The following is a 22287-nucleotide window of genomic DNA, read 5'->3' as shown; positions in this document are numbered from 1 at the left end:
TTAGCAAAGCAACTGTTAAAATATTCAACAGTCTAGGCAACATCAAAATTTGACGTTGGAAAAATCAGTTCATCACTACATCTCCCGTTAAAACCCGACGGAGTTTTCAAAAAACAAAGAGCCAGTAAATTACCAATTCACTTACACGACAAAGTAAATAGATTATTTGACATCTTAGAACAATACAAAATTATTTCACCAGTAAATAAGGAAGAACAACCAAAAGGTAGCACTTTTATCAACCCTGTTATCATTCTAGCAAAAGGCGAATCACTAAAAATAGTTTTAGACGCTAGATATCGCAATTCACTAATTGATGAATCAAAATGCAATTGGCCTATTGAACCAATGCAAGTTATCTTAACAAAGATAAATGGAAAATACTTTACAACCGCAGATATGAATAGTGCATACAATCAAATGCCACAAGATGAACAATCACGACGTTTAACACAATTAGTTATTGGAAATCAACAATATGAATTTAATCGCTTATTTTATGGAATATCCATAAGACCAGCAGCTTTTTCAGCTTTTATGAGTAAATTTTAGGACCACTAGTACTCAAGAAAAACGCAATCACCTATTTAGACGATGTTTTTATGCAATCACAAACTAAAGAAGAAATGTTTACAGTTTTAGAACACTATCATAAAATAATTCAGAACGAAAATCTGAAGGCCGCTCCCGATAAATCACACTTCTTTCTAACACGAGTTAAATTTTTAGGACATAATATTGAACGAAACAGTATCACCCCAATAAAATCACGCATTGATGCTATTCAAAAATTTCAGCCACCAACAAACAAAAAGAAAATCCAAGAATTCTTTGAAATGTTAAATTTCTTAAGCAAATACGTTTATAAAATGCAATTATACTTAAGACCTTCTATAATATCCTCAGACAACAAAATAACTTTGAATGGACCACTGAACATCAAAAACGATTTGAAGAAATTAAAAAAAACTTTTAACCGAACAAACTTCAAACACAATTCCAGATCCAAATCAACCATTATATGCAATGTGCGATGCTTCAAAATTTGGCATCGGCGCAGCATTACTACAATCCTACAGTAGTACGAATAAAATGAACCTTATATCAGCAAATTCCCGATTATTCACTCAAGCAGAGCTACGACTCTCAACTCTAATGAGAGAATGTACAGCTATAATTTATACACTTACAGAATATGAATTTCTGATAGTTGGATCAAAACATCCAACAGTTCTGTTTACAGATCATAAACGAATCATTTTTCTCTTTACACAAAAGTCAAATCCAAATCATGGAGTTTATAGATTTCAACTAATTCCAATGAAATTTCCAAACTTACATATAGTTTGGACAGCAGGAAAAAACCTTGCATTACCAGATACATTAAGTAGAAATACGCCACCTGAACTACTCACACGAAAAACTACAGTTGAAATACCACAAAATATTAAATTTTATTGCGCAAAAGATGAAACATCACCCCGATTAGAATGCAAATACGCGGTAAAAAGTGATATTGATCAATCACAGATAAATAACCTACAACATTTCCCACTCTACTTAGATTGCCAGAATAATCACTACGAAGTTGACTTACTAGGCACCTCAACTTTTAAACCAATTCCATACTCACAATGGAAAAAAATAACTTTCAACAAAAAAGAAGAAAACACCACCCGCATAAAAAAGACTTTTTTCCATTAATTGATAAAGAAAATCTAACTGATAAAGCAAATTTATCAGGACCACAAACAAATGATTCAAAATACACAAAAAATCAAGTTTTTAACCTCCATGAGCCACTTGACACAATTCCGCTATCAAAACTGGAAATTGAAAATATTTTTCTCCCTCCAACAGATAAAATTACAATTGAACTCTTAAAACAATACCAAAACCTCGATCCAGTAATAAGACAATTAAAATCATGGCCCAAATACAAAACCAAGCCCGTAAAAGCAGATACCACAATTTTAGGAAATAAAACACTCCTCCGATATTTCCGAAAATTTAATAACACAGCAATTAATGAAAATACAGATCTTTTATAATATCAATTAAATGATTCTAAAGTTCCCCGTCTTCTTTTAAGTATGATATTAATAGCTTTTAACATCTCACATACACAAAATACTAAAGGACACTCCGGATCAGAGAAAAAATACTCAAACTTTACACAAAATTTCCCAAATGCACCAATTTGGATAAAAGTATTATGCAATGATTGTATAGTATGTCAACTAAATAAACCTTATCCAAATCAAAAACAAATAGCACAAAAACAAGATTTTAAAGGACAAAGTTTGTACTTTAACCACCGTATTTCATTTGATACAAAAGGACCAATTTCACCATCATCCGAAGGAAACTCCTACATTATTGTAATTGTTGACGCATTTACACATTATGTAGCACTTAACCCAGTACCACATTGTAACGCTTATTACGCATACACAACACTTTATGAACACTGGATAGCCAAGTTCGGACTACCCGAAATTTTAGTTACAGACAACGGTACAGAATTCATAAATAATGAAATCATCACACTATGTCATTTATATAACATCAAACACAAACCACGTACATCTCATGCACCTTGGACAAACGGCTTAGTCGAAGGTATGAACCGTTCACTACAAGAATATCTCAGATGTATCATCAATGGAAATGATACAAGATACACCGAATGGTCAGTAGATGTAAAACTATTTCCCTTAGCATATAATTCACAAATCACGACAACTCTAGGAATGTCACCATATGAAATGGTTTTTAATCAAAAGCCACGCAACCAATTATGTTTACAGCAAACTTAATTCACAACGTTCAAAAAAAATTGTTACAAAGGCAAAATATTAACGACCAAATTAATTCACGTTTTACACCAGCCACAGACTTAAAAATTGGAACATTTGTCTTAATACCTAACTTTAGTCCACAAAAAGGAATTTCTAAAAAATTACAACCCCTTCGAAATGAACCATACCAAATAATTGCCAAACCTACTGACGTAACGTATAAACTCACCGATTCAAATCAAAAAGAAATTGTTCAACATCGAAACAATCTATTGCCCTACTACCCAAAAGAGTACGCACTACGCGAATTAACTCAATTCTATTCTTTCACAGATTTAAAAGTTATTCAAAATCATCCACATACCGAAAAAGAAATAGATGAACAACACAACATTCATCATGAAAAACAAAATACAAAACCAACTACAATAAAAAATACAAAAACACCAGATCAAAAAATACCTCAAAAAGAAAGAAAAAATAGGAAATTGATAGAAAAATTTCTACCACAAGAACAAGTAGAGAAATCAGAACATAGAGAATCATCACGACTTAGAAATCAACCACGTAAAAACTACAAAACATTCATCCCACAATCTAAAATATAAAAGAAAGTTGAATTTCAAAAACAAATTTAATTTTAAAATTAATAACCCTTTCACCTCTGGATCACATTGAACTTTCATTTTTCAAAATAACATGCTGACAAAACACGCAACAATTCTAGTTCAGATTCAGCCAATAGGATTCATTCAATCCGTCACCTTCTATAACTATAACACCAACCTATTAGACAAAAGATATTAAACTCCAGGCACATCTATAACCATAACTTTACAACCTCCAGGTCAAAAATAAGCAAACTTGACAACTAAAATAAATACCACCATAATATCATAACCCTATTTGTATTTCTTTACTATTTGTAATTTCTATAACATTTTTATCATCCCTAATATTGACAATGTACAAATGCATAAAAAAGGCAATAATCACAATCGCTTTAGCAACAATCCTTTTAATTCTTTTCATTGAAGAATACTACAATAAACATAAATTTTTCCAATAAAAAAAATCAATCAAAATATTTTCAAAAATTGCTAACCAACAACCACAGAATCAGTCTTCACCGACATCCTCCCAAGAAAATCCGACAATACCTACAACTACCCAAAACCCCCAAACATCCACACGAATTTCTTTTCAAGATAACCCATACAGTTTTGAAGAACGACACGCTCGCTTATCCGAACCATTAGAACCAGTTCAGCGACAGGCACCCCTAAGTGAACCAACATATAACTTGTACCCAACATTACCACAAGAATTAAGTAGAATAAGAAACATTAGTCAAAACCAAAATACAGTTGAAATAAATAGACAAATAAAACATCCACGACGAAATAGAAATTTTCAAACCCCCCGAGTTCAATTTGACATACCCCAATCACCAACACCAATTACCCCAGAAAACCCAAAAAGTACATTACCAGAAACTCCCCCACTCCTTTCACAACGTAGCACCTCAAGTATACCCTCGGATTGTTTAGGTTCAATACCGACATCTGAACAAATACGTGAAAATCCCTTTAAGCCCCCCAATCTCACAGCACGACTACCATATTGAACAACGCACTCATTTACACAAGGTGAACCAAACTTAGTAAACGACCCAATAGATATTTCTACGGTTACAACAACATCATCATCACTACCAGAAACATTATCGCTACCATCAACACCATCATTAAGCCAAATTTCACCGACACCTTTTCCTTTAAATTTTCCAAATAACCTCGACGCTAGATATCGAGAACAATCATCAACAAATATCCCTTTAAGATTAGATTGGAATACATTCACAGCACCCCCACCATTATTTGGACAACATCAAGAAAGTAATCGACTCTACAGTTGGGCACTCAATAGACTACATTATAGACAAGATATCCACGAAGACATTCGTGAACATAACATCCAAATACTCCAACAAAATAGTCTCCAATTAAAATTCGAAATCACGATTAAATTAAACAATATTGTTCAACATACTTACCCATTAAACCCACCCAATATTACAGCTCAATCGCTACCACCACCATTTATAACAACTGAAGTGATATATAAGTACGACAGATATACCAAAAACACAATTGGTTACATCACATTTTATAACCCATACTCAGGATTATCATACACATGTATATTCTAAAAACATTCATATTTCAAGACATATTTTTTCTAATTTTTTCCGATCAGATCACAAATCCTTCTCCTCGCACAGGACCCCAGGATTTATTAGTAACACATTACGATTGTGAAGAAAACGAACAAAAAACACTACACAAATATGCTATAAATCAAGTATCACAATGCGAAACAGAACCACAAGCTATAGAAACTACAAATGTAATAGCGACACTGTATTCAAAAGCCCGAGCAACAACAGTCGCAGGATATAAATTTACAGCAACATTTTCCGAAAAGAAAGTACATTGTTCACAAGTTTCAAACGGAAATAAAAACCGACTTGATCACGAATTATTCTACCAAAGTAATATAGAACGACTCCTACATCTAAATCCCGATGATTGTAAAAACGAACTACTCAGACTAAACATCAAAAGAAATAAAAACACGGACAGAAAAATAGTACATTTCAAGTCTTTGCCGATTCTGTACATCAAGCAGAACTTGAAAGATATCAAGGACATATAAAACTAGATGAAAAATACCCATACAACGGCGCACACGGAAGATTAACTTATGACATACATGATAAACACTGGATACCACACATTGGAATAAATAACCCCTCAAACTGCAAAGCAGACCCAAAAAATAAAGGATATCAAGAAATAATGTTTTTCGATTGGAAAATACAACTCGAAAAAGTACAACTCACACGAGATTTATCAGACAACACAATGATCTAACAAGGAATTAGATTACCCTGCAAAAATGATCAAGGTTATTGTGACCCTACAACTCGGACACAAGCAACAATTGTTTGGTTTCCCAAAGATACATGTACAACATTTCAAGTAAACAAAGTACTGATTTTAGAAATATCCATATTATAGAAAATAAATTACCACGTTTCCAAATTTATCAAGAAACAGAAATTGCATGCAAATACAGAAACCCACTTTACAAAACACAATATTCTGAAATACTAGTTGAATACAAAAAAAGTTTCGACAAGACCACTGGAAAAATTAAATTTGACCCTTATGCCACAGGTCACCCTCTAAACGAAGGAACAGCATACATACCAGTTAACTTTCAAAAAAGCACAGGTCAACCTGGTGGAAAACTAAAGCCACATGACAGTAGAAGCACACGTTTGCAAGAACTATCACTAATGAATAACACCTATTTTGGTAATATCCACTATGATATTCACTTAGATATGAAGTTAGACTGCACAATTAGCCGAAATTTTTTTAAGAAATGTCACTCTCCGAGTTAGAAACACTTCACCAATTATGCGAATTAGAACGGACACAAATCCTACAATCACTCGCACTAGCAGTATTAAAAATACCCTACGCAGGATACTTATTGTCAGAAAACAGATGAAATTTTCTTGACTACGAAGGAAATATTTTATGGTTTTTTACTTGTACCAAAAAAGTATCACCACCCTATGTTTTTGAAGATAAACGTTGTTATAAAAGAATCCCTATATTCTATAAAAATAAAGTGCATTTTGTTGACACACTTTCAAGACGAACATATTTTTGGGATACCGCAGTCCCATGTGGATCAAAAATAGCCCCAATGTAGTACAATTGAATCCTGATGAAGATAAATACTATCTCCTTACTCCATACCCTACGTTAATGCAATCACTCAAAAAAAAATTTTTCACCCGAAAGCATCAGAGCTATTGCTCGTAACCCAAATATTGATTTACAATCAATTGGAAAATATTCTAAATCAGATATCCAACACCACATTAGAACACATTAATTCCAAGAATTATTAACACAAATGGACACTAAACAAAGACATCCAATTGATCAAAATTTAAAAAAACTTGCCGAAACCGCAGGATTTGCAGATATTTATACACACAAGGTGAAAAATACAGACAACAAGATATTTCACCTATAAATATTTTTTTTAAGTTTTGTCACCCTTAAAAACGAAATTCTAGATTTTCTAGGATGGCCCTATTACATCTTAGAAAAATTAACTTTCCTATACGCAATGTTTAACTTTATAGGATTTCTTTTCTCACTCTTAAAAGGAATCTATAACACATGCGCTATACACACACAAGTAAATAGACAAGCAAGTGTAGCACGCATACTGTTTGCAGGATTTTTTGGAATTTTTTCATCATCAATAAACAAAATACTTCTAGACGCACAAATAAAAGAATATAACACAAAAATAGCGACAAGACAGAACACTTATGACGAAGAACATAATAATATAGAAGTAACACCAACCGCACCACAGTTGCCACCCCTACCACAAAACCATCCATTATCATTAGTTCCCGTAATTTTCGAAACCTAGCAATCACACATAATCCAAATTTTAGACCAAATACAACACAAAGTCCCATCCAACACATAATGACACATCATTCACAAGATTATAATACATACGAACAAATTATAGAACAACCCCATACCACCACTTTTAGTCTCAAAATAATCATTTTTTTAGCCCACGATGAGCCGACAATTTGGATCCCTACACCGCTCAAATTCCCACCCAGCCAACCTTCAAGCTCCAATCCCAATAATCCCACTTTTTGCTTTCCCACCACCCGATTTTCCAATTATTAATATATCATCAAGCACGAATTCGGATACTAACTCAGATTTTTCAGTTTTATACTCTATCTCACAACTCAATAACCCTAATATAGAAACCCCTGACGAATTTGCAGATTCCGAACCATCTCCATCAAATAAATTTCAGACCAACTCCTCAGTTTTTTCAAAACCCCCTTTTCAACCACTCCCGACAAATAATTCACTCCCATCCGTTTCCACTCCTTCTTATGCTTCGCAAGTGACCCCAACCTATTCCCCACTTCATTCAGACCGATCATATAATAATTCTCCAGATACCCCCCAAATTTCCCAGGAACTCGATAATTTTATTACCCTACAACAACAGTTAATACACCCTAACACCCTCACAATACATCAACTTTCATCCACAATAGAATCCTCAAACCCATCTACTCCTACACCCTCCTCAGCTTACACTGCATCATTAGCACAATCATCCACATCCACCGAAACACCTAGTAGCACTAATCGAGCTTATCGCACTTTTAAAAGAAAATTCCCGAATCATCCATTCCCGACCAAACCAGGAACAGCCTGCGATTATATTAATCACCCACAACACACCAACACGAAGGTTTTCTAGCAATCACCTTACCCTCATTTCCACAATATACATTAAATACACCAAACGACACTAATGACACACGAAGTTTCGTAGATGAACATGTTTTAATGCCCACACTTCATTGGACAGCTTATTATCATTTTACTAACCCCCTTTGCCTACCACTATCTACTACTCATGACGACATAGAAAAAAAGAACAAAAATATGTTATATAGAATCACCGCAACACTAACACCTAGACAATTTATTTATGTAGCATATAAAAAATTACTAAAAACATTCACTGCACCCCGAGCTAACGAATTTACAATAGAATATTACGATCATAATACCATCCGAACTAATCAAGACCAATTTTTAGATGAAGATTGCTTCGCTAACCCACAACTAACAGAAAAATTCTTCATCAAAACATCATATGTATTCACACTCAATATTTTTGATAGAAAATATGATCACATCATTTCTGAAGCACTAAATGATATTCAAGCTTACGAAAATTTCAAAGACAAATTTCAGTTATTTTCACTAACCTTTCACCTTCTTGCACCACATGAACGCGATTTGCACTGTTCCCACGATATTATGTTGCGCACTAAACAAACTCACACATATACATACTATCGTTTTATACAAAATCATTTTGATTTGCATACCCCATCAAGACAACCACACCATCGTTTTCAGTTTCTTAACTCAAAATACACATCACCCTTTTTCCTTAATTTCACTTGTTGCATCAAAGATACTAACCTCCACGACATCCTCCGCAATTATGACCCAGTAACACAAATGTATATATTTTGTCCCATCACGAAGACCTTTAACGCAGAAGAATCCAGACCCTTCCTTATCCCGCATGAATTTATCCAGCCTATAGAAATACCAATATTAGAATTCATTCACAATACTAAATATAACCATAAAATATATAACCTCATTCAAAACACACCTTACGAGTTTGCAGTAGGCACCGAAGAACTAAAAATCATTAATGCACTTCAATTACTTTGGCCACTGCTCCAAACTAAAAACATCATTCTCATACTAGCCAAATTACTAACAACATCAGATATGATACACGACATCTTCCCCCACGGCTTTTTCCCAGATGATTACCAGGTAAGTATAATTTAAAATACTCTTCACTAATAAATTTAAAATTAGTACTAACCATTTTCTATCAATGTTTGGTGTATATTTCTACTCTTCACACCACGATCATCTACAAAAAATACAGAAAAGAAAAATAAAAATACAAACTTGTTAAAATTCTTCTAAAATTTATTTATATCTTGCACTAAATAATGTAATAAAATTCATACCAAACGTAGCAAATTAATCTATAAATTATTTTCCCATGAAGCAGTAAAATTCAATACGATGAAAATTTATAACTTAAAATTTCCCTCAAATGCAGTAAAATTGAAAATCTATGTAATAAATTAATAAAATGAAAATGCAGTACTAACTTTTTGATATTTTCATTCACTCGCACAGGAATTCTATCCAAACTCGCACAGCTCGCCCACGAAGAATTGTTTAAATAATGATTTTAGGTTTCAAGTTTTCACACTCAACAACTCTAACACACGATAACAAGTTTCAAACTTTCCTTTAACCCGGTTGGAAAGGAATTGTATACTTAACCAAACTAACCAACAAAGCTTACTAAACACCACAAATCATAAAAAAACAGCATAGCTAAGAAAAGAAAACTAACGGTAACCAAACCGGATTAACATAGTTTAAAACTGGATAATTTATATTTTTGAAGACTATTATAAAGTCTAAGAAAGAAATAATAAAACACAAAAAAGTCGCAAGACAAACCCATACCAAAAACAGTTTGATTTTTGAAAAAAGGACACAACCAAAGTAACATAAGAAAGACCAACATAAACCCAACATAAAACGTTATCACATAACAGGACCTCTAAAAGAAACAGCACGAAATCATACTCCCACTCCTGGCCTAACCCACCAGAGAGGACGTCCCGAGCATGCTCTATAGCCGGCCTAACCCACCGCGCTACATTCACGCTTTGTGACCACACTTCTATTTTTAATAAGAGGTACTCAAGGGTGAGTAACTCTTCAAAATAACCGAACTAAAACGAAACGCTTTTGTGAAAACAACTAACTAAATTCATGATTAAAAAACCGAACTAATATGATTTTATAAAATGTAAATCATACTTTGCAGTATATAGATCAACACACAACAACAAAGACGAACATCCAAAGACTAGATGATCCCATCACACTCGAACAAAGAATGGCTAGTCACAACCGATATGCCGTCCACAATCACAACTCAAAGGATTTAGAGTACGACTTGACTTCGCAGAAAAGGACTTCATTGAACTAGACCAATGACCACCTCGATGTTCAAGTATACGTACAGATCCGAGTATCGAGGCATCCCTTCCACACACGATCTCCACGCCATTCCCAGACGAGGTTGAACAGAAAACAAGTTCTCTACAGAATACAGAAAAACCCGTCATAGCAAATCATTTTGAAATCAGATTGATTTCATTGGAGATAACAGTCGTTGTCACAAGACGACACAACGATTGTATGTCCCTAACTCCAGCGTCCTGGAACTTCCTTAACAAGAGGAACCGGACAAGAATATGATGTTCGCTAAATACCAACGTTCATCATCCATCCTCTGAATTGCAGAAAGATAATTCTAAAAAAACTCTGTAAAACCCGGATGGGTGGAACCTGATCTAAACTACATTTTATAATTGGATAAATTGGATATTTAACCACTGTAAAATTTTTAATATTAACCAATCATAATCCATCTAACTAACAACCCACTTAATTGTAAGTGCTGAAATTACTTGTAATTTCAGCACCAGAGAGATTTGAATTTAACTTAGAAATTAGTTGCCTCTCCAAGAGAACTTCAGCAGCCGCAATAAACCAGTATACCCTAGATCTATTGAGCCTAGCAGAGACTAGTTAAACACCCTGAGACTAGTAAGTATAAGAGTAGACTAGGATCGGTATTAGACTAAGAAGTTGAACGAATCTATCCGGCCGAAAATAAGATAGCGTGACGAGCAGACGGTGTTCCCTGTCCGAAATTACTCTATGAGTTAACCACATCGGTTCTAACTCAATTGAGTTTATATGTCTTTATGGTGATTTGGGAGAGCTCGGGAAATCAAATTGGTCGATCTAAAATATTTCTATAATTCTAGTACCGCCATACCGACGGCACTAGTCGAGACAGTGTGCCAGGTGGGCGCGGGAGTGCTGGTGGGGGTGCGAGTGGGGGCGGAGGGGGTCAGTTGGAGGATGGAGATCTGAGCAACAACGAGTACTACTGTTCAATCAGAGACGCCTCCGAAGACAGGTAGGAAAGACTTCATGAACATTTCATTTTTTCTTAACATTCAAAACGTGCAATTGTTTTTTGAAAAAAAAAACCGTTAATGCATAATACTTTTTGACGCAAAAACAACATAAAAAACTGGACAAAGTATAAAAAAATTTTCGTTATAATGTTTTTTTTACCAGTTGCACCCATAATTTACAATGCAAAACACAGACAGGCATTAGCGGCGAGCAAGATTTAAACTGACTGGCCTAAAGTTTGTAAACTAAAAGCTGCGAAACACCATATTCAATGTTTGCTCCTAGGAGTTTTTTATTAATATTTTTTAAAAAGTGAAGCCAGCAATAAAAAAATTTTCTTCAGGTTGAGAGACATTCCATATGAAATTATTTGAACTGTTTTTGTCTTATATGAACCATATGAAAATTTGTCTTGTTTTTTTTTGCTAGCATAAATTAGTTAGTGTTCATATATTATTAGTATTTGGAGAATTTGTGAATTTTCATATCATAATACATCCGGGAAACGTTTTTTTTTGCCATAGAGGCAACTTTTGACGCAAAACATTTTCTTATGTGAAATCTTTAGTTACCTTTGATAGTTTATGGCAGTTTCTGACAAATTTCCCACTACTTTCAGATGATGTCGCCAAACTTAATCGAAAAAGCCCAGTAAAACCAAATAAAAGCTTTGTTCAATAAATCTTATTTAATATGAAAATAACTACAGACTTTGCTCAAAAATATGACATGAATTGTCCATACCTGAGGTTGTATTCAACATCCAAATTTTGTACCGTTTTTTTTTGCCGTTTCATGTTTAAATTTTTGTAAATAAAAAAAAGTTTTAAAATTTTTTTTAAGAAATGCTGTATCCTAAAAAACAGCAAAAAAATACGTTCTATTTTTCTGTCATTTAAATTTTTACGAAGCTTCTCACTGTTTGTGACAGAAGTGAACTTTTTCTCAAAACATGATCCATGGAAAAAACAGTTTTATGCTAATTCCGACCATGCGACATCACAACAAAATCCTTTCTATTTTAGTAACGGTGTCAGCATAACAATTTTGAAATTTTTTAAATTCTTTCAAAACAATCAAAATTTAAATAATGTTCATAGCTGATTGACATATTTTTTGATTTTTTATTAGATCACTTTTCACCGGTACTTAATTGTGATAGTAATCCCAGAGGGTAGCTACTTGTTAGGCGGAATACCTTGTTATAGCTATCCTGAAGCAGTGGATGATTATGCTGTGATTTGATTTTTTTGTACTGAAAATTAATGAAAGGAAAATTTTGAATGTTTCGAAAGAACGTTTTTTTTAGCTCTGATAAATGATAGGCAAAGCAAGTTTGTTTTAAAAATTGCATGAAATACTTCATACATCTATAACCTAAAACAAATCAGCTGGACAAAGCACAAACCGCTCAAAATCCTGCGTATACTTGCCAAACAAAAAGCATACTAAAAAGTCGCAAAAAATTTTTCTATGTACTTTTTGTAGTCCAAACAAGAAAAAGAATTATGACATTAAGTTTTGTTTGAGTCGCAATGAGTCTCCTGACTTGATTTGAATCACCTCCAACTTGTTAGCTTTAAATCTTAGCATTTTCAGAAAGCCATAGGGGTCCTGATCTGTAGGCAAAATGTTGAAGCTTATAGTTTTTGTATTGGAATAAGTACTTGGAAGTGATTAATCGTCCGAAAGTGAGACCTTGATGAACATGTCTTTTGTTTTCTTTGGAGACGAACATGCTTTTAAAGATTTGGTTTCCAAACTTCCCGAAAACATTTGGTTCACAAAATTATTCAAAAAGCAATTACTTGATGAAAACATATAGTTTTTGTCAGACGCGTTACTTGATCAGCCAATCACAACTACTTGTAGAGAGTAAAAAGAGCAAGAGGCTGATTTTGATAAGCGTGATTACATTTGATTTCGAAAAGCTGAAAAGAAGTTTAATATTTCTGCGTTCATTTTTAAAATCAATCAACAAAAAACCGTTCTGATATATTTTCAGAAAACGACTCTTGTCCAAATTTTTTATAGGATTCGAAAAAAATAAAAAAGTTTAACTTCCTTTCTAAAATTTCAATCAACTTGAATTTCCGAGCTTTCCTAGACACTAAAATCACAAACAAAAACTTTGAGGAAATCATCTGATGCTTTATCTAAGTCTGTTTAAAAAAAAACAAGAAAAAAAATTAAAATAAAAGAATTATATAATCATTAAAACATTCGATAAAAACTAGGAAGATCACTGCGGAGGAGTGGACTATGTTGAAGATCAAACTAAGACCTGCAAGTAAATTGATTTAAAAAGATTATCTAAAATCAGATCACAAATAGGAAAAACGTTTAAAGCTAAATTATCATTAGCGAAATAACTACATTCTCTCTTTTTCCTCGGCGAAATGAGGAATCAGGTAATTGTTTGTGTGTTGTATAAAATCAGAGTAACTAACTAACTTATATATACAAAACCAGATTGGTATTGCTAGGTCAATGGTAAAAAAGCTTCAGCGGATTAAAATAAGGTTAATTTTTAGTATTATGACTTGGTTTCGATTGCAAGTAATTTAAATTAAACATAACGATAAGTTTTAGCGCTGAAAATTGTACACCAAATTCTGAATCAAATGAGCGCGGGTAGATATGATGAGGGTATGTTTAGAAATCTAAAAGCTTGATCTAAAAATTTTCAATTTCCTGATAGAACTCCTGATATTTCCGATTGAATTTGCCAATCTGATTGAGCTGACAAGTTACCAGCCGCTCCAAATGATGTCAACACCAAAACACCTGTTCAGAAACAGAAGTTGTTAAACCCGAAAACATTCCAATGGATCAACACTCGGTAACCGAAGAAATAACTGTTTAAGGAATTGTAGTTTCGTACAAAGAAATGTTGGTCGGATATCAATCAGATAAATCTCCTCTTTGTAGGTCTTTGTAGATCATCTTGTAACACTGTCTACCTTTATTTTTATTGCAGAAGATGTTTCAAAGATCTTTTAGATCACAGTGAATCGGCCTCAAAACTTATCGTTATTGACCAAGTAGCCGACACATCTGTTTCAATTGAAGATAACACAAAGTAGTGCAGCGCTACTCTAACCCAATTCGCCTCTACTATTACGCCGACTGCACATTCTCGGCCAGCAACAATTCCAACGAATACGCCCATCATCTCTTACCCAGAACACACTACAGACCAATTCGTGACCGAACCGCCAGTCGACATCGACACAGCCTCCAATTGATCTTGAGAGAGTTGTTGGCTGGTTTTAACATTTCAGCTCACTCAGTTAGGCAAAATAGAGACTGGGCAATCTGTCATCTGAGGCGTGTTTAAAAACTCAGGTTTAACGGTTAATTTGTGTTTCAAAAACATTTTGTCCGATTTGTGGAAGGTTAAAGCCTTCTGAAGATCGGAGTTGGATCTTTCCCTCCCTACGTCTTTATAGCTTAAACTTCCCACCGACCATTCCCAATTGCTAAGATTAGCAAAATCCGATAGAATACAAAACGATTCGTCGCAAGCGAAGTAGCCTGAGGAATTGCCCTTCTTTGGTTGGGAAGGTTACCTGCTGCTGGGGTTTCTTTGCGTCTTGATTTGCCTTTTCTGTTTGAGGGTGTCCTTTGGCCTGATCTCTGTCTGGGCTTTAGTCCTAGCTTGTAGTTGTCCTTTCTTTGGCTCAGCGGTTGGAGAACGCTCGATGAATGCTAGTGTTTCATTGTCCAGAGTTTTCTTTTTTAGTTGTTGTGGGACGACATTTTCGGGGATTTTCTCCTTGGGTTAATTCCAGAGGTTGAGAAAGATGTCTGACCTACTATAGTTGACTTTCTTTGGCATGAATGTATAAATATACTTGGATAAAATCTATTACAGTTTTAGTCGAGGTGAATTTATGGTAAAAGGAAGTTTCAAGAAACGGTTGATGCAAACAAAAAAGTAATGTTTTGTGCCACACAACAATTCTAACGCACATGGAGATTTTAAATCTACTTCTGCGTTTGGTTTTGAAAAATCTGGTAATTTCCCGACGGAGTTGCTTAAAATACGATTTTTAATAATCTTACCCCCCTTCGCACATTGGGTTAATTTCAAAGTATGGCAATAACTATGGTGTGAGGCGTCCAATTTTACTCTGGTTTGAAGTATTCTTCGAACAGTGTTCTTTCTGTTAATTTTACAATCTCTTGATTGATTTTTTCAAAAGCCATCGTTTGATTTTGATTCCTTGATTTTGATTCCTTTAGAAAACTAATTTTTTGTTCAAAAATGGTCTCAAAAGGCTTTTCAGTGTTGCAAGGTTGGGGCTGAATTTCAAATTTTCTTTGTAGAACCAAAAAATGAACGCACTTGCTTCAAACTTTTTGAAATGGGAATCTTCTTGATAGCAAAATTTTGTCAATTAAAAGAATTACTCCCGTACGGATAGTTTTTAAGCCAAACCATTCTCTTGTTTTGGCGTTCCTTGAGTCGAATTTTGTAAGTCAAACATCTCCGTGGGGATTTTTTAAATAGTTTGGTTGCTGCAGTATGTACAAGCTCGTGAATGTTGGAAAAAAAATTACATTTTTGGCATTCAACGACGATGTAGTAACTATGTGAGGTCAATAAATTTTTCTTAACAATTTGTTTCTTTTTTCAAAAAAATCTCCTCTGAATGCGATTAAGATATCGTCTGGGTAACAATTTGTACGATAAGTTTTTCCATTTGCTGAGTCCATGACTCTCTGGAATTCATTGGGCGTTGCTCGTAAAACTCCTAGGAAACAGTCAAAATTCATAAATGCCGTTTTATTGCCACCTACAATGTTAAAATTCATTGTTTGCTTCTAAAGTCGTCTAGGCTAATTGGTTATAAGCGTTCCTTGAGTCGAATTTTGTAAGTCAAACATCTCCGGGGGGATTTTTTAGATAGTTTGGTTGCTGCAGAATCTACAAGCTCGTGAATGTTGGCTAATGAAATTCGAATTTAATACTAGTGTTTTTGATTTAGTTTTCTTACAAAGTATGAAAATAGGGCTTGTAAACAGATCGTTGTCATAATTCTCAAAATTGCTGATGTGTCCCTCAGATTTTTAACAAGGAAGTTCTTCTTTGACGGAGCCTTAAAAATGGACCGGTTTTCTTCTCCTCTTTATTTGGATGGGTTCTACCGACTCATGGAAATACGATATCTTTGTTTGATACTTAATTTTTCCAATACGAAAGAGTAGTTTTTCGAAATTGCTTAAAGGTTTCTTTGTCTTATCAATTTGGGGTTGAAAAGGTTATAGAGAATTAACTGAACTACTGAGGCTTGAGAAAAGTGATTTAGGCAGTTTTTTTTGCAGGCTATTTTTTTCGACTTTTCAAAAACTGTCCTTGCCTAGAATAGTTCTTTTGTGATCTTTTGTTAGATAGAAAGAACAACCTTTATTAAACCATCCGTTGGAAAAATCCGAAATGTGAATCTACCGATAATTTTGATCGATGTATCGGTGAATCTACAATAGAGTACTTGTTCGCGTAAGCCACTGAATGTATTTTGATGTAAACAATTCTCAAGTTTAGTTCGTGTATGCAATTTTCTACTCGAGGAAAAGACTCGCGGAATTTTTTTCAAAGATTGGGCATACTTGGGTTCCGTATCCCAGGGCTTTGTTTTTTGACTGTTCCTCAAATTCCCTCCCGTCTTTATTGCAAAAACTTGTAGAGTTTAGAACAGATTAATCGTCACTTTTGCTTTGTCCGCATTCGAGACGGTGCCACGCAACTACACGATTTTCTCTATGTGCCTGATCTGTTGTTACACAAGTGTAATCCGACGAACTTTTGTCATCTGCGCTAGCTTTATTTCGACTATTTGCAATGTTTCATTTTAACGTTTCGGTTTACTGTTTTTTGTGAAATTTCGTTTGTATTTACATTTATAACATGTAGCGTATTTAGCTGGACAGACTGGAAAGTGTCCTTTTGAGAATTTCTAGCGAACTTTATACAAAAATTACTGCTTTCGACTTCGTTAGAGTGGGTTTCTCTCGACATGAAAATGAATTTTGTTAATGCGATGTACCAAGTTACCAGGCGGCTGGAAGTTGCAAGTCATATTCGAATGGTTGCTGATATCTCTCTTGTCTCTATGAGCTGCCTTCAGTACTTCTGATGAGGTAATGTTTCTGCAAGCAGAATCCTCTGGTTGTCAAAAACTTTCATTTACTCATGAAAAAGTCCCGTATTCTTTCCTCCTCTCCGCTGGATATGTCGCATTTCTTTGCCAAATCTTTTACGGCTCCCACAAACTGTTTTAATGGTTCTCTATTTTTTTTCACGCTTAAGAGCTTGTGTCTTTCGAAAGTTATGCTTATCTTTCTGATCAATACTGTTGCAAAAGTTACTAATATTTTTTGAACGAGTTGTGGTTTTTTGGACTAAAAATTACTTTGTTTTCAGTTACGAGGGATAAATTTAACACAAAGGTCTCAGTTTTTTGTCAGCTATTTCTCGACTCACTCGGTTAAATTTTTTTCATTTCTCTTTTTTATTAGGCTGATTCTTCGTCGTTGTAGCGTCTTTGCTCCGCCAGGTTTTTTCCATTCTGGCGTTCTTTTTTTGCCTTCGGTTTTGTTGCCTTTCGGGGCTCTTCATAAAAAGGAGGAGTAGTAGGATTTCTTTACACTGGATTTAGCACAACGTTTACACATATATTCCCTTTAGCTGTTATTGCTGATTGGAACAAATCCTTCCAATCTTTCTACGGAGCTGGAGCGTCAGTTGAGTGAATTTGCAAAAAATTTTACTCGATTCGTTATCGCTGGACTGCACCATGATAAAATGATTTAATGCTATGTCTGTTTTAAATTAAAAGAATAAGAAGAATAAGTTCAAGTGAGTTACTTAATTAATAAAACATTAGCTTTTTTTTCAAAGTTTTAGCCTTTTTGCAAAATTTTGATAAAACCTGTTTGTTTGGCTAGTATATAAGGTGTAGATGGCGCCGTTAGAAAACTATAAGGTTGGTCGGCCTAAGAAAAGGGCTGTCGTAAAAAATTCTCAAAGGGGACCCTATGTTTAGTGATTGGGTTGAATCCCTTATAAATCCGCACTTTGTTTTGGGATCGGTTATGTTTAGTTCATTTCAGACCATGAAAAGCCATTACAATCACTTTTTTTTTATTTATCTTAGGTGCAGAAAAACAATTTCGAAAAAAAGTTTTTAAAAAGTTGTTATAGGTTCTCATATATCGAAGCCTCGATTTGTGTTACTCTTTACGCATCCGAAAAAAAACAGTAACTTAGACTTGTTTTTTTTTAGTTTTGTTTTCTTTTGCGAATTTTCCCTAAATAAATAATATTTTTGACTTTGTGAATACAGTTTGTTTTATTTTTTTCTCTTTTGATTGTGCAGTCCTGTTCGGCAGCACAGAATGGAGGAAATGAGGAAGCAGCACTACAAGGAGAACTACGTGGACTTCCAACACGGAAAACAACTCGCACAGCAGACCATACAGGTGGGTGCAAGTCATGACACTTAATGAGTACATAGAAAAATATATCATTTAACATTTTAAATAGGCTCTTTAGAATAGGATATAAAAAACCTCGTACTTCTAAGCACAAAAGTAAACACGTAGGCATCTTAATAAGAGTGAACGGCGGGGGTATTTAAAAAAAATTAAATTTCTGCAAGGTTTTTCCAAGAAGTTTGTCAAACTGAACATACTCCATAGACTTTGCCCTGGTAAGTTTAGTTGCCCTGATACGAGTTATTTAACACTCGTTTTGCTTAAGATAAAAAACGGATTTTCATTGTTGCTGGACACACTACTTGTCTCTGGCTTTTTTGGAGGTCATAATAGAAACAAGAATAGCCGGTTACCGTGCAAGCAGCACAGAACGTCCCGACCATTTTCTTGAAAAAAAGTACATTTTTTTCAAATTAATACTTTTTCTACGTATTGTGAGAAAAGGATCTGAAGAAAAAGTATAATTTAGGCATTTTCATCAGTCATAGTAGAACAGGCAAACAAATTGGACCACAGTTTTAATAGAAAATTGATTGGAAAAACAAAAAAAATGTTGTAAGCATCAAAAAAAGAATAAAAGATTTAATCAGTTTTTTTGCATCATTTTTTGAGAAATTTTGAATTTTTTTATTCCTAAATTTTCGCCGGAAAAATTCCGAAAGATACCTTTAATCGAATAAAATTAAATTTCCGCGGCCTAATCTACGCATAATTAGGCCCTTTTAAGCCTGCTAGTTCGCGTTTATTCGATCGGAATAAGACAAAAAACTAAATTCTTAAAGCGGTTTTTCTCAATACTAGAAACAATTTTTGGGGATTTTTATTGTGGTTCGAATCGCGACTGAAAAGGCTTCCTTATTGTATATCCTTCAACCCAGTCGATGATTATTTGTGGGACCTGATTTTGTGTGAAATACAAAAAGAAAAAAAGAAAAAACTAAAACACACCCGAATACAAAGTTCATCCCCATTTTCAATGGTCGGCACAAAAAGGGTGAAATTTTGCGCCATTAAAAAAAATACCACTTAAGATACACGAGTTTATTTCAACCCAACTATTGAAAAATAGCTGCTGAAAACCCTTATAATTGACTGAACAAAAAGTTGTGAGCCAAAAAGTTGTACAAAAAGTTGTGAGCCTGATAACAATTTATTATTGTTATTATGACTATGAGTAATGATTCATTCAAAAATAATTATCTTGTACATTTTTTTATTAATTAAATCACAATTTAAAAGTTTTTGTATTTTGTGTTTTGTGTTTTTGTATTTGATGTCACTATGGAACCATAAAGTATACTTTAGTCCACCGCTTCCAAAACGCCAGGGTTGATGGAGAGTAAGAATGCAGATGGGGTGGGGGTTGTCAGTTCCAGACAGAGGGATGGGTCGGATGAAGCAGGGGGAGCAGAAGAGACCGAGAACACTGAGGATATGCTGCCCCCTCTGAGGGGAGGGATGGAGGGGGAGGATAACAGTGAGTATAATCTCAGTAAGAGATTTTTAGCCAGAAAATTTTTTCTTACTATAACTGCTTAGTGAGAGTTTTAGAGGTGTTTCTGTCTCTCAACGTTTGAGATCCACGTTTGATGTGTAGACTATTTGGTAGGAGAAAATTGATTGTTCAGACTTTCTTGTCGTAATCTCGTCTGCGTTTTGTTTTTAGAGAATATATATATAAGCCAGCAGAAGTATAAACTAACCGAAAATTCGCGGAGCTAGTCAAAAAACTACATCGAAAAATAGAATTGCATAACTTTCGGAGCTGTTACATAATTGTTACATAACTGTTATATAACACTTACGTTTTTTCGGCTGGTTGATACTTCGGCTGGTTTTGATACTTTGGCTATAAATTGCTTTGAAAAAAATCATAGTGTCACGGCTGGAAAGAGTTTAATCTAAAATCACAATCAAAAACTCAAAATTTTCATTGAGGTTATGAAAATGGGAAGGAACCCCACCCCCTCACTCATTTTTCACTTTTAACCCCATATGAATTTTTTCTTGATTTGCTTAGCTTCAAATACTAGAACTAAATAATTCTTTCAGAGGGTCATTGATAAGCAATTAATCCTAACAGCATTAGATTGTTAAGCTAAGATGGCCAGTTTCGGTCATATTTCCCTAATTTAGCTTGAGTTATGTTTTTTTGGGCGATGAACTCAATTTATTAGGGTCTTTTTTAGTTATGAAATCTCTATTCAAAGCTATATCGGCCACGTTATGGTTAACCCAACGGTAGAGATCAAGTAAGAGCTCATTTTAACACACTTTCATTGTCTTAAAGTTCAACCTAATGGAACCTGATCTAAACTACATTTTATTATTGGATAAATTAGATATTTTATCACTATAAAAAATTTAATATTAACCAATCATATTCCATCTAACTAACAACCCACTTATTTGTAAAAGCTGAAATTACTTGTAATTTCAGCACCAGAGAGATTTGAATTTAACTTAGAAATTAGTTACCTCTCCAAGAGAACTTCAGCAGTCGCAATAAGCCAGTATACTCTAGATCTATTGAGCCTAGCAGAGACTAGTTAAACACCCTGAGACTAGTAGATATAAGAGTAAGATTAGGATCGGTATTAGATTAAGAAGTTGCACGAATCTATCCGGCCGAAAATAAGATAGCGTGACGAGCAGACGGTGTACCCTATCCGAAATTAGTCTATGAGTTAAAGCATACATCTTAACTCACTAATGCATTTTTTGACAAAATCAAGGCAAACGGCCTAAAATGATTTTTGAATTGTTTGCTCAACAGATTTTTCTTCTAATCATTGAACTTCTCTGCTTAATTGCGAAGAAAATCTTGATGAACTAGCTCTTAAACATCCTTGTCGTATGGAAAATGTGTAATGCTAAAACTTCTGAGAAAAAACTAATGGACGCAATGCTTAGCAAATTCCCGATTTGAAGTTCAACCGTTAATTATCGCGTTTTCTGTAGTATCCTAGTATCCTAGTGATTGCTACTTTCCAGAGCTGATTCATGTTTAATTCAGAGTTTTTGCATAGCTAAACCTGCAATATATCAAAGCTATTTCAGCAATATTATTCCGTAGAAAATCAGCGCTAAATTTATTAAACTTTAACTCATTCTAGTAGCCTTTAACTTAATTTAGGCTTGGAGGGATGTAACTTAAAATGAAAATTGTATGACTAGTGTTTTTTAAATTTGAAATTCAAAATAATTTTGAAATTGCCCCTAAA

At 34.2% G+C, this 22287-nt stretch overlaps 1 protein-coding gene across 1 annotated transcript in view; it reads left to right on the top strand.

Moving 5' to 3' along the window:
* The window catches only part of LOC134855056 (uncharacterized), a 33806-nt gene that overhangs the window by 4652 nt on the left and 6867 nt on the right, over positions 1 to 22287 (top strand). Inside the window, exons 2-4 of the mRNA XM_063871434.1 lie at positions 11404 to 11558; positions 18946 to 19048; positions 20369 to 20540. Of these exons, the coding sequence (XP_063727504.1) occupies positions 11404 to 11558; positions 18946 to 19048; positions 20369 to 20540 (430 nt within the window). The remainder of the gene's footprint in view (positions 1 to 11403; positions 11559 to 18945; positions 19049 to 20368; positions 20541 to 22287) is intronic.

The sequence above is a fragment of the Symsagittifera roscoffensis genome, chromosome 10 (genome assembly GCF_963678635.1).
Source record: "Symsagittifera roscoffensis chromosome 10, txSymRosc1.1, whole genome shotgun sequence".
Classification (NCBI taxonomy): Eukaryota; Metazoa; Xenacoelomorpha; order Acoela; family Convolutidae; genus Symsagittifera; species Symsagittifera roscoffensis.
Note: the sequence above shows the minus strand (reverse complement) of the source record. Positions and strands in the feature narration are given on the sequence as shown.